At 41.9% G+C, this 14,431-nt stretch overlaps 1 protein-coding gene across 5 annotated transcripts in view; it reads left to right on the forward strand.

Moving 5' to 3' along the window:
- The first annotated feature begins 2,396 nt into the window (after window positions 1-2,396).
- Window positions 2,397-14,431, forward strand: part of arvcf (ARVCF, delta catenin family member) — a 135,715-nt gene continuing 123,680 nt past the window's right edge. For 4 of the 5 annotated variants that reach the window (XM_022751846.1, XM_022751871.1, XM_022751862.1 and 1 more), the window contains exon 1: window positions 10,300-10,491. In XM_022751846.1, the coding sequence (XP_022607567.1) occupies window positions 10,300-10,491 (192 nt within the window). Of the gene's footprint in view, window positions 2,468-10,299; window positions 10,492-14,431 lie in introns of those variants that run through there. The other variant, XM_022751889.1, reaches the window with a different exon arrangement.

The following is a 14,431-nucleotide window of genomic DNA, read 5'->3' on the forward strand; positions in this document are numbered from 1 at the left end:
TTTAAGTTGCAGATGAAAATAATGACGCTGCATCAAAAACAACCTTTGTTCTTTCACATTTCATCCACTTCATAAGCAAATAGCTTTGGATCCTATTTTCATCACGAATCAGTCTGAACCCCAGCTGCATCTATGCATACCAGCTAATATTCGAGACGAACTGTTGATGAACTCAATTTGGGAATTGTTTTTTTTTTTTTTTTTTTTTTTTTTTTTTTTATAAATGTTCCAGTAGAGCAAAGTGTTGCTTAAAGAATGAAGCATTTTTTTAGGAACCATTACATGCTATTAAACCCATAGTCTTGGAATGAACAATGGCTTGCGAGGAAGGTGCATAAGGGCAGGTTTGATTTCATCATGAGTGTCATCTTCAAGGGTGCAGTCGATCCAGCGGTTTTGCCGCCAGGCTTTTGTTTCCTAAGTCATTAAAGGCAGCTGAGCCTCTGGACAGGTTGATGTGTATGGCACAGTGATTCATCCCATGGTATGAAGCATCAGAACCAATTGCAGTATTCGACACTGGTCTTTTTCTTTCTGTGTGCCTGTGATGTCTATATTTCTGAGGTGGTGCAGTGTGAATACTAAGGTCAGCCTGGAATATTGGTTTGTTGAAAGTGTTGCCTCGTTATTAAGAATCAGATATTGGCCAGACAACCTTCAACCTCACATATTTAGTGAATAATTGATCAGTTCAGATCTTGATGTGATGTTCTAAGCTTGAAATTATTCTTCTTACTGTAGCAGCAGTAATAGCAGTTCCATAACTTGTTGCATGTAATTGCATATGTGTATAGTAATTATTACCCTGAATTTCCGAGGAGAATATTAGTGTGTGGAGAACTATTGATTGAATTTTTTTTTACTTCAGCACAACCTGTATTGAACACCACATGATAATGTCTGTCTGAAGAAACATGTCTAGAGAGTGTTGACAAAGGGTCAGTCAGGGTCAGGAATTCACAGATGTTTTTAGGGCTAGACCTAATTTAGCCTTGAACATCATCACAAAATAATAATCAACTGTTAGCCAGTGAATGGTGGCTGAGATAGGGGTGACATGAACATGTTACTGTTAATTCATGAAAACCCTTGCTGAGATCTGGTTTAAACATGAGTTACAGTCGTCCAAACAGGACATAAAAGTGTGGATAACTTTCTATCTCTCCGTAGCGAATAGAACATTTTGGATGTGTTTTGATTGAGGGAAGCAGCCTTCTTGTTGGGCATCAATACTGACATTAGGGTCAAATAAGCCTTCTGGATTTCCAGCCACAAGTTTAATATATACTGACAGACTGCCAAGGTTATTACAGATAAGATGGAGAGAGTTGAGAGAGAAAATGATTGTTGTTTATCCGCATGAAAGTGTTGGACATCCAGCACTTAGGGCTCTATTTCAATGATCCAAAGCGCATGGTCTAGTGCACATTGCGTACATTGTACATTTGGGGCGTGTCCATATCACTTTTGCTATTTTAATGGCAGTAAAAACGCCAGGCACATGGTTCAAAAGGGTTGGACCCAATCCCCTATTCATGGGAGTGTTTTGGGCATAACATGCAATAAACCAATCAGATTTACATCTCCCATTCTCTTTAAAAGCCAGGTGTGCTTGCAATTTGGTGGCTTACTATTATAATGGTGCAGTGTTTCACACAGAATTAGATGTATTTGTGGTGAGTTGATTACATATTGTAACTGACCAGTGACCCCAGTCCTGGCATGTGCATGCAGCAGCTATGTGCACCCTGAAGGGCAAAGAAGGGCTGAGTAAATCAATGCGCTCCGTACAGCCCTACAAAGAAGTAATGGCACAGCTCACAACATTAGACATCTTTAATGTTATATAAAGAGAAGTATGAATAAATATTCACTTCGTCATGGATGTTCAAGAGACATCCATCCTCCACGTTTTAAGACCAATGCCCATGGGTGCTCAGATGGGTGTATTTTCTATTTAAACATTGTGGGTGTTAGACAGGAAAATGATAACTGGATCAGTCTGGAACTAGTGAGCGTTGTGTTTTGCGCCACTTTACACTGGGTGTACGATAGGACCCTTAATCTCATCTCTCAATCAGCTGAGTGTCATTAGCATTAAAAATTAAAAAATGAACACCAACAGAAAACAGTAGTGGTCCTGAAACTAAGTTGTGGCACAACAAAACTGAGATTTGCAGTGGAGGATGGAGCGTTACCAGGAGCTCCTGAGAGTGTTCTATGGTTGAGAGTAGAGCAGATTACAGTTGTGAACCTGCTGTGATTGTACTGTACAAGTGTCTCTACATTACGTTAGAGCTCTATATAAACAATGCACTGTCAGTGAGTTGGCTGACTACTTATTTTCCACTGCCTTGTTTTTTATCCACAGATCTCCCCTGGCGGACTGAACAAACGAGTCGACTCTAACAGAGCTACGCCTGTCCTCAGTCTACTTGTGGTCTGACGGCACTCACCGACATCAAAGGTACCCCCACCCCTCTCTCTACACCTCCAGCCTCCTTTAATCACTTTGTTCAGCTCATCATTGCAGTAATTACATTTCTACATCCCCGACAATTTTTTTTTTCAGTTTGAAAATTCAAGACTTCACTTTCTCTGTTATCTCTCCTTGAGGGAGCTTCACTTCACTTTGTCGCTGAGGTGCCTTGTATGATTTTTATTTCAATACATTCAAGAGCTTTTTCCTCCAGGAAATGTGCTCTCATTTCAATAATTCACACAGTTATATCAGCTGAGGTAAATGTCAGTTGTAAAGCAGTTTTAGTTCTCTTCACAGATTTTAGCATGTTTTAGAGATGAGCAGGAGAGGACGTTAGTTCTGGTCCAGTTTCTAAAGACAGACTCAACTGTGTAATTGAGTGTTTGAAGTCTGTCACAACCTGAGATACTTAATTGCAATTTGGTTGTCTTACAGACCCACTACTCTTTGCATATATGTATATATATGGAGTGTATTCAGACTAATTGAAATACAGACTGATGTTCATGTCTATCAAAGCTGCATTCAGTGTTCAAGGAAAACTTTTTTTTTGCTTCTTTTAGTTTCACTTGGCCTCAGAGTCAAGAACTGACTTTTATCTCATAAATGTGTAAATGCTTCTTGACTCTGAACCTTGAACTCCTTGTTTCTGGCTGCTTGTAACGTAGGATTTAAAGGGGGGTCTATAGACCCTATTCAAGAATCAGAGTAAAACCCCGTAATGCAATGCAGTTTTAAAATTTGGGATGAAAGAGAAAGCATTTAAAACAGATTACTGATTTTAGAAGCTTTGCACATCCCATATACAGTATTTTGTAGCATGTTTTTGTTGTGATAAAGTGTATGAGTCCTTTATGAACTGTTCTGTCCCTTCAAAGAGAGTAACAAAGACATGTATTTGCCTTAAAAAGTATTTCGTGTATGTAGTTGTGTGTGTGTGTGTGTGTGTGTGTGCTTGTTAGTATTTTCCAGCCTGAAATCCTTCACATAGCGAGGGGGTTCAAAGGAAAAGGATGAAATAAAATATGGATGGTAAACAACAGCTGCATTTCTTTTCGTCGAGCTGTGAAAGTGATCAGCCATGGACTCCACGCACCTCGCTAAGCTTTGCTTATCCTGGCATCACTCAGCAATACCCCTCTGGGCATTAACACTCACTTTAATGTTCCTCAAAGCAACAACGACTGGAATCCTAAATTGGAGGGAGGATCATTCCTGGCGACACTGCATTTCTTTTTCTTTTTTTTTATGTTCTGTTGCATCTTTTTAAAACTTTTGTCACTTACTGCATCGGCCGAGTTCTACTTATTTGAATGTTAGATATTTATTTGAAATGACAATCATCTTCCAGTAACCATTCATTAAATGGTAGTTTGCCTGAAATTGGTGATTTTACCTGCCACTTACACCAATTGTGAATTGTGTTTCATTTTCTTAAAAAAGTTAACTGATTAATGAAACACATGGTGTTCTTTCAAAGACAGGTGAGGGCTTGGCTTTAATTTGCTACAGGCACACCCCTGAAAACATTTTTAAAATTGGAAACACTTACGTCATTACGTGCAATTGTCAAGTCTGCCTTCCGGTGCTGAGTAAAAGCTTTGTTTTTCTTCACAAGTAGGACTAATTCAAACTGACTTTCATGCTCATGAGTAGCACTTTTGAAGAGGCACAAAACTCTTCTGTTGGTGTGCAGAAATTCCCAACACAGCAGACTGTCATTATGATGAATCACTTACCTGTCAGTCACTCAGGGTTTAGACATATTGGACAGCTTAGCTAAGGAGAGCCTGAAATTAGTGACTGTGAAATGTCAGTTTAAGGTGGAGCAATTCGCCCTGTTATTGCCAGTTTTCTGATTGTATGAATGTATTATCATCAACCACAAAAGTAGGTAGATTGAAGACTGCCCCCTCCACCACACACACACACACACACACACACACACACACACACACACACACACACACACACACACACACACAGTAGGAGGAGCAGGTGTTTTTAAGTACCCAATTGTGCCACTGAGAGCTGCATCCTCAGATGGGTTTAGACAAGGAATTAATTTGAGCTACAATTACAGTCTCTAGAAAGGGGCAAATTGGTGGTGAGGGGGAAGGAAGGACCCCACCACCCACATAGTCCCTAATCAGGTGAATGTTTCTAACTTAATATCAGGCGCTGATGGTCACACTCAATTATCCTCATCCTTTACCTCCCAATCTGTTCCCCTATCCCCTTAATAACCCCCTAACCAAACCCCTCAAGACTCGCACCACATGCTGCCTCTGCTCTGAGCAGCCTCCCCAGTAGATACAGATTTAATCTATCTCTGGTTTCATTTCTGAAATAAGAAAATAGTTAAATGAATAGTTAGACATTTTGCAAGATACGCTAATTTGCTTTCTGCTGAAAGATGGATAAGATGAATGGTACAACTCACATGTCTATCCAAACAGGAAGACTGGCAAAAGAGGGGGAACTCACACTTGATAGGTCGTTGTTTAAGGGTAGTATATGTAAGAATGTGAAACAATTTATATGTACTAATCCCATTTCTATTGCCAAATGTGAACAGATTGTAACATAACTTAAAAAATGAGACCTGCCTCAAATTTTACAGTTGCTAAGAGCAGCATGTGGACTGATTTCTATGTAAAGGACACAGGATGAATTTTTCGGATGATGTGATGTTTATGCTCGCTCCCTGGGTGCCTTGCTTCAGTGCCGCTCTTCCACTTCCCTACAGCACCAACAGTGTGCAACACTAGCTATGGAGTCTGTGTCAACAAACGACTCCAACACAAAGTCCACGTAAGCACATGACAAAAGTTATATCCAGTGAAGCCCATCTGGCCAATCGGGAATGTGACCGACATCGGCATCGACATCGACATATTTCTCAAGATATGGAGATATTGCTTTAAGCTCTGATTATTGAGATGTACAGTATGGCTTTCTCCACAGGGTATTGACTCTTTGTAAACTCACAAAACTCCCATAGGCTGTAAAGCATGAAAAATTTAACACCAAGTCCTCAGTGGAATGACAGGTTCTTTATGCAGATGCAGGGTGGCTTTGCGGCCAAAGCTGCACTTGGCAACTTTCCACATTGGTGATTTCAAATGGCAGTGAGAGGAAACTGCTGGACTACAACATCACCAGCCATGAAATCTGTTGTATAATGTCAGTCGACTGCACACTCATGCCAACTGCCCCAGTTTGTGATGCTTCTCACAAGAGGATTCCAAAGGAATAAGAGGGGCAAAAGATCAGATCTTGTCATTCCAGCTTGCTCTGGTCACAGTTCTTGTATGCCTCTAAAGGCAGAAATGTTTCCATGCACACAAAACAGAAATTTCATCTTGGCAATGAGGGAATCACCAAGGTTTCAGTTCAGACAGACAATGATATTATTCTCCCTTGAAGCCCTATTTTTGTGATTTAGTTGTAGTGTCTTGTAGTCAAAAAATCAGACTTTCAATTCATTTAAAACTGTTCTTGAGAATAACATCAGCTAAATATTTTCCAGTTTACTCCAGAGAGGGCCTTGTCATTGAAAGATTTGTTTTACGAGAATCCAACAGACCTGATGAATAGGTGCCAAGGATTTATTCCAGGATTTTCCAGCAAGCCTTTGAAGTGAGCGACCGCTGCATCTCATCTGCTGATCCACTCTCAAAATTGTGGCTGCGTGCGCGTGGATATATTTATTACTGGGCTATTTTTAGAACAGTGGGTTTCTGCTGAAGTGCATTTATCCTTGAGGAAAAGCCTTAAAACAGCACAAGTGAAGCTTGTAGTGAGCTGCCGCATCAACTCACTCATGGAATATGAGCCTGTTTTTCCTTTTAATTAAAAATGTTTACGCCTTAAGAATAGTAAAATCTAACACACATCCCTTTGTGGATTTAATTAAACATTTTCCCTTTTTTTTTTTTTTTTTTTAAATCTCATCTCTTTGATTAGTCATCATCCTCTCCGCTCATAAACCCCCAATAGTGGCATCCACAAATGACACTCCTGGCCATAGAGTTGTTTTTCAAATATATTTCCATCACTAACAAGGGCGTGTGTAATTAAGGATGGGGTTAAACATGCAGACCTTTGCTGTGTTTTTCCCCTCTGACCCAGGCCACCAAAAAACATCTGCTGAACCAAAGCTTTAAAAAAACCAAGGCTGTCATGGTGGCAGAGGGGAATTCTTCAGATGCCCCTCCCTGTGCATTCTGGGTTATTTTAAGTAGGCCCAGAAGTTGGTGTTTAATGATAAGCTGTGGGGCGTGGTTGACATGCCTGCCATATTATTCCCTTTATGACTCAGGAAGCAATGGCTACGTTGCCCCCCAACCCTCTAGGAGTGTGAATCATTGGAGTCCGTCATCAAGTATGTCCAATCAACATGGCTTATAACACCCTATTGCTGTCAGTTATCTCAAGTAGTGGAGCCTTGAAAATAGACAAGGATGCTATTTTTGCGAGGAGTCATTACCCAGCACGGTTTCCATTTTGAAACTGAATTACCAGCTGATGACTGTAAACTTGCCAGTAGTGAGAGCAGCGTTTCAAAATGGTAGAGCTGAAAATAATAATAAAAAATGGCTAAGCTATAAGAGACCTTGTTCCCATATAAGGGGAAAGAAACAAAAGGAACTTTTTTCTTTCATTCACATAGATGTGGAGTTTAACTTTGAAAACACAGGCTCCTCGAGGTGTATTGCTTTGTGAGGAAGAGTGAAGGAAGAGTCGTGTCAGACGAGACTCCACTCCAGATAAATAAATGATCAGCACGCAACAAACATCAAAGAGGGATTGTGCACTTCAAAGGGAATAAGAGCCTCACAACTCACCAGGTCCTATAGTGAAGAATGAACCCTGTTTATGCGCACACACACACTGTTTCTGTAATTCGACCTGTTTGAGATTCTAATTGTTGCATCTGCATTGATCATCCTGAGTCAAACCACCCGTCCTCGTTCTTTGTCTTTTTCAATGGCGAGATCAGCAAAGTAATACCCAGAATACTTTGATATAATGTGCCTCTTGAGTCAGAGCCATGTCTTGGTTTTTGTAAGGTACCTTCTCGTTTAACCTTCTGCTGCCTGAATAAGTACTCTGTTTTTAAAGCCCTAATTTCTAATCTCTGTATCTGAGACATTTTGGACACAAGGATTCATCTGACAGCAGTGTTATTATGTGATGCTCCTGTGTTGATCCCGCAATGACATGTTGGCTGCTGCACTGTTGTGATTTTTCTTCAGCTTATTGCTTGACAAATGTCTTGACAAACTTCTCTCTCTTTAACAGTCCAGTCCAAGGCCACAACATTATGTCACATCCACATACCAAAGGATAGTTTGTGCTATACATGGGAAAAATGTCTCTTATAAAAAGTTGAAATGGTGTCTAAACTCGACAACGCCTGATTTGCCTGCTTCAGGGCTCTGGGGCAAAAATCAACCGTGGGCCCCTGCTGACCCCCGACCCCCAGCTTCGTTGTGCAGTATCCTGCCTTTTACACATAAACAAATTTACAAATGTTTTAACTGCATATAAAACAATACAGTCTGGCCTAGGCAAATCATGATTGGGTGATTTTCATTAAAAATATTTGATCGGTAGATCGGAATTATTGATTCTAGTTACGGATCACCTTAAAACTGATCACCTGTGGTAAATACTCCAGTGTCTGTGGCTGAGAGAAGCACTGTATGCTGTGTAGTGTAGTTCCGCCTCCCACCTTGTTCAATGTTCTTGCGTGCGACAGACTGCCAAAACAAAACAACATGTCAGCCGTGTGGAACTTTTACAAAGTGTGTGAGACTGATATCACATATGGCATCTGCAATGCATACCAAAAATGATTGGGATCAGCTTCAGCCAATCTCACTCGTAGATGATCGGTATCAGTACCGGCAGCAAACACACCTGATTGTGGCATCCCCAGTCTGGCCCTGTGTCCTATTTTTTTCAGTGCCAGTGCAGGAAGTAATGTGCCCTTTATACAGAGAGGCAAAAAGTGAGCATGTTGGTCAGGGTGGTGGATGTAGTGTAGCCAACTTTCATGCTGGAGACTGCGGAGGTTGTATTACATTAATGCATGTTTGCTTTTCTTTAATCATAACCATACCTGGTTCCTCACCTTAACCAAGTGTTTTAGTTGCTTAACTTTAACCATAGCACTAGTTTATTTGTAGTGACCAGGTAAAAAACTGACCACTTTCCTAAACCTTAACCATGCTGTGGTTGCCACGCACAGATATTGTGATTAGAGTTTCGCAGAATCGTCCAAAATCTACATTCATCTCCACTAATATGATTAATCGAATGACCCATACTCAACTGACACACAGCAAACTTGAGATTTTTGGGATTCTTGGGGTCTGGGGCCCTGGGATAGCTTTCCACTATGCTGGAGTGATGATCCAGCCTAGAAAATAGACCTGTACCTTGAGAAATAAAGATTTATAAAAACAGTGAAAAAACATTATAGAGATTTATTTCAAAATGTACATGAATGATACTGTGCCAATTTTCGCTTTTACTTTTTGTACCTTTTCATAAGATTTTGGTTGATGAAGTCAAATACAACTCAGGCAGAAGGACCATATGCTGTTAGTTGCTTTTCATTTCTCGTTTAACCTCTGTCTTTTTCTCTTTTTGTCTTCCCTTTGTTTTTCTTCCCCTTCTCCCCCAGCTCTCTGTTCTACTCGCTGTCTCACCCCTCTGCTTCTGTTAGAGTGGGGGATGTCTGTTTTCTAACACCTCTCAGCCTGGTTATCTACTCGGTGTGTATTACAGTCGATTGGTATTTCCAATCCCATTTGTTATTGTGCCGTCAACCCTCTCGATATCATGCCACCATCAGTTATGGATATCAGGGTGTGTGTGAGAGTGATGCGCACTGTGCTTTGCACCTGCAGAAATCATAATTGTTTATGATAGACAGTATGTGTTTGTGATACCAGGCCTTGGTGTATGTATGGGCAGCTGTGGGAAGCTTGCATGTGTTGGATTTGTGCCCGCAAAAGTACTTGTGTGTCAGAATGCATCATGGCTCTGTGCATGACTATATCCAATGACAGTGCCATTCCTCCATGCCGGCTGTGATTGTTCATTTGTAGGGATGCAATCATTTCTTTCCCCCTTTTGGATGTGAAGAAACAAGAATCTTTGTATTTTGTGACTGTGCACCGTGCTGTTTCATTCCCTCTGTTGTACTTGGAATTGGTGGATCATGTTTTCATTTTGCAATGCTGATGTTCTAAGGAAGCTGTATAGAGTTTTATCTGTGGTGCCATGATTGTCTTGATTACAAGACAGCCTCAAACTTCTGAAAGCAAAGTCGTAATTAGCACCCAGCAGAGCATCCTGGTTATTGTCTTTGCTATGCTGGGCTTGCAGTCATCCTTTGTGGGAAGAATTTTAGCTTGTCCCTTCAGGGAATTGGCTCAAGAAACCAGTCTAAATTAAACAGATTTGATTGTAACAGATAGACTCTGCATACTATGACGCTGCCTCCCCAGTCATCCAGTCAGCCATTTTACTTGTTCCATTTTAATGTGTCATGTTGGTCTTTTGTTCATGATGATCATTTAAAGCTTGTGCTGTATGCCAAATCGTCAATGTCCTATCTCGGCCAATAAGTAAGTCTTGTATTTGACTTTGAATTTGAGGCATGCGTCAGCCTGTTGATGCCACTCACCCAGCTTGTTGGGTCTGGGTGTCTTTAATGACCTGGTGCCCCCTGCTCCTCCCCCTTCTCTTCCCTCCCTTCCCGACTTGGAAGATCTGTACAACTGCGACCAACACTGGACATGGAGGACTATGACGTTCGCTCGGCCGCCAGCATCCTGGCCTCAGTGAAAGAGCAGGAGGCACGTTTTGAGCAGCTGACCCGAGCCCTCGAGGAGGAGCGTCGCAACGTCACCTTGCAGCTAGAGCGTGCCAACCTCCCTCCCAACCCCACTACCAGCCAACCGCTAGCATGGCAGCAGGTGGTGATGCAGGTAAATGATGCCGGCATGCTGGCCAACCACCCCTTGTTTTTCTCTTTCCAACCGCCAACTTGACCTACCATGCGTCTGCCTCCCTGTTTCCCTGTCTAAAGTGACACTTGCCTCTCCTGCTTCCTCCTTCCATCTGAGCAAGCCCATCTCATCGTCATGTTTGCTCACGGTCATTGCTTTTCATCACTGGTGGAACTCAATAATCTCTCTGTTCAATTTCTCTGTGATTTGGGACGCTTGTTCACATTGTCTGAATCCACTGTTCTGGATGTTGTGCAATAATCTGCTCTGTGGTGACTCATCTTTAAAAGGGAGCTGATGAGATTCAACCTCTCATTCCGTCTTCCTTCACCTCCCTCCTTCTTCGCCACTGCTTGCCATCCAATCCCATCTCCTTTCGCCCACTGGTCTTTGATATTGTCTTGTGGTGCTGTTGATTGGATGTGGCCTTTCGCCCAGCACTGGCCAGTGTCTGGGGGATATTAGAGTCCTGGCCTGGGCTCCTGTCAATGCTGGCTGACTCTGCAGGAGCAGGAAATGTAAGATGTAGAAATGAGACAGCTGTAATCCCCTAAAAATGTCAGCAGTCACAACAACCCATTGATTTACACACTTCAAACTGTTGGATGCTGAGGGAAAATGTTACAGTTAATGCTTCCTCTGTTAGCAACTCCCAAGGTCAGGCAACATAACATCTTATTATTGGGATTATTTTCAGCCTTTGAGGGGCTGACTGATGCATGTGTTTCTGTTGTGCTGATATTCTCATTTTTACTCTTGGGTATGATCACTTCTTTAAAGAAACCTTGTCAGACTGTACACATGTTTTACTAACAAGAATCTGAAAGCACAATTTGGTGATGAAGCACCTGTAGCACTTAGACACATCATGTTTAATCACTGTAAAGGAGGCGATCTCATGTGTTATTGATAGAGCAAGACCTAAAGTGATGGAACTGTTTTGTCTACATTTGCCTTGCGGTTGTATTTGCCTGCAGTCACATTTTGTTAACAGCCGGTGTCAGTGTTCATTTTCAAAGGGTCAATGTGGCTTCATGAAGAGAAAATGAAGAGGATGCAGTGAAAAGTATGGTACAGTAAAGTGAACCTGACATCCCCTCACCAACAACAGGGTCCGGTAATCAACCGCCTTCACATGCTAATGTGTGTATGTTTAAGAGAGAGAAAAACCCTCCACTTTTCATAAAGTAGTCAATGATTTACTAGGCAGGCAATGAATTAACCTGCTTTCTAACACTATCACTCACAGATCAGACTCACAGATAACCGTACCGTTCACTCCATTCACATAATGAGGTGGTAAGAGCGTTGAGGGATGCATCAGGTTGATCTCCTCTTTGCTTAGTTTCCCCGCAACACATTCACCCACAGTCCCCAGGTTGCATGATGGATTAAAATAGACCGTGGATCAGTAACTTCGGGTTGAGATTCATAACCCCAGGGCAGAGACTCAGTGAGGGCCGCCATTGTTTAAAATTGGGATCACAAATGAGAAAGAGGACCAAGAAATCAGCTGCAAGTAGGCACCTGATGAGAGCGATAAGCTACTGATCCAGATAGCGCTCTGCTGCACAGTGCTCACCTTGGAACAGCTTGGGTATAATCATCAGCGGGCAGCTAACACTTTTATCTGCCTCCATCATTTGAGATTGGTGCAGGTTACTTCACACACATCAGCACAGCTCTGTATGATCACTCACTTCAAACAGTGCACTGAGATGCTCGACGCCGCCAAAGCCCAGCTTGTTGGTTTTAACACAGCAGGCTCTGCTATCCAGTGCAGCCTGGATGTAGAGCGAGGCACGGTGCTGGACAGCAGCCAAATGACTCAAATAAATCATACAGTGATGGTTTGACAGTGTTATGTGGAAATATAGCAGTCATTTCCTCCTCAAATTTAAAGTCAAGGAGATTTGTGGCCTTGCTAGATGTTGAGTTTGGTGACAAATCTTCTGGCTAATGTTCATGTGAACATAAAAATTTTGCATAATAGGGAGGAGTTTTAGCCACTGTAGCAGTGTGGCTCTGTGGCAGCGTTGATCCGGACTGAAATAGGTCAACAACTATCAGAAGGATTGCCATGTTATTTGGTCCAGATATTCATGGTCCCCAGAGGATGAAACCTAGAGACTTTCATGATCCCTTGACTTTTCCTTTAGCACCACCACAAGGCTGACATTTTTGTGTTTTAGTGAAATATCTTGACAACCATTGGATGGATTTCCATGTCCATATCTGCACCGTTCCCAGGTTATGAAGTCCAGTGACTGATGATCCATGACTTTTGATACTGTAGCCCAAGTGATACAGGATTTTTTAAGCTGATATCAATATTGATATTTGATGAGTTTTAAAAATATGATAGTGATTAATCAGCTAATATTAATATTCTGTAGCCTACACCACCCATAACATTGAAACGTTTTTGATAAGGTTCCTTTAAACAGTTGTTACCAAGAAATGTACTGGGCATACAAACATTACCTTCCAAATGTCATGCATGGTAACATTTTCACTGTGAGCATTTTAGCATGCTGATATTAGCATTTAACTCAAAGCACCACTGTGCCAAGGTACAGCTTCACAGAACTGCTGGCGTGGCTGTAGACTCTTGGCCTTGTTGAACCAAAAAGAAAATTTGAGAGTATGGTTCAAACTTTTCAGGAATTTTATGTTGTTTTCTTTGATGAAATAATAGTCCTTAAAAAATAAGTCACTTTCTGATATTAACACAGGTCAAACTGCTCAGCTAGAGAGCACATGAACTGAATAGGATTAAAGGATACTGTGTTTCAAATATTATTTCATGGTTTTTGTTTTTGCCCTGCATGATGTTAACACAGGGTATAAAAATGTAGATCTCTTTGACCATTGTATTGGAACAATGTGTGTGGGTGAGGTTCTTTTAAACAGTATTGGCCTACTTTATAAGACTTTACTAATTGAATTCTGATCCTTTTTCACTTCAATATAACTTTATGAATTGGAGAATTAGAGTGTTTATGCTGCACTGTCCTTAGAGGAAAAAGCGGAACAATGCTTTTGGACACTCCATTAGCTTTCTTGATGAAATTATCAGCAGAGATTCAGTGACACGGATTGAGGTGCCTCGCAATCCGCATTCATCGAGAGCCCCAACATGTGACCGCTTACATGCTAAGATCATACCGTTTCTTCATTTTCCCCATGGTAATTGATTTTTGCCTGAAGGAGTGTTATCGCCAAGGCTCTGAAAGGTCAAGTGGTTCATGGTGACAGTTCAATGTGTGGGGAAAGGCAGACAGCACTCAGACAACCACGTCTGTCTGGAGTTAAGGGAGAAGGTGACCTCATTTCATATACACCAGACGCCTAATCTATTTACCTGCGGCCGTTGCCCAGCACATGCATAGATTCCATCTCGTGGCGCATACAATCACCCAGCTTCATTGAAAAGGAGACTCAGGATAATTTCTCACACTGTGGATTTCATAAAATGTTGGTGTTTGGTATTCAGATGTTATATTCAACAGGCATCTAGCAGAGGCATACCATCCCTTGTGAAAATGTTTTGGGAAGTTTTCAAAGGCTTGTGAGCTTTAGAGAGAGGGAACAGTGCAGCCTTTGATCTGTGCTTCTGTCTGTGGTGAAGATGTACAGGCCCCAGCCCTGCAATGGCACCACAGTACTCAACCAACAATCGCTTCAGCCGCCCTCCACCCACTTTCATCCCCACAGCCCCCCAGCCCTGTCTAGGCACAATGGATACAAAGGGCTGAGGATGCAATAGCGACAGAAGATCTATCCTTCCACTGGCAGAGCCCGGGAGCTCCTGTGCCCTCGTAAATCACCTGCCTAACAATGAGCCTTAGTTTACCCCCTCCCTTCCTCTGTTGTCCCCTGTCCTCTTCCCTCGCTGTGCCATCAAGAACCTTCTCGC

This window comes from Seriola dumerili, unplaced genomic scaffold (genome assembly GCF_002260705.1).
Source record: "Seriola dumerili isolate Sdu_G_001 unplaced genomic scaffold, Sdu_1.0 BDQW01000017.1, whole genome shotgun sequence".
Lineage (NCBI taxonomy): Eukaryota > Metazoa > Chordata > Actinopteri > Carangiformes > Carangidae > Seriola > Seriola dumerili.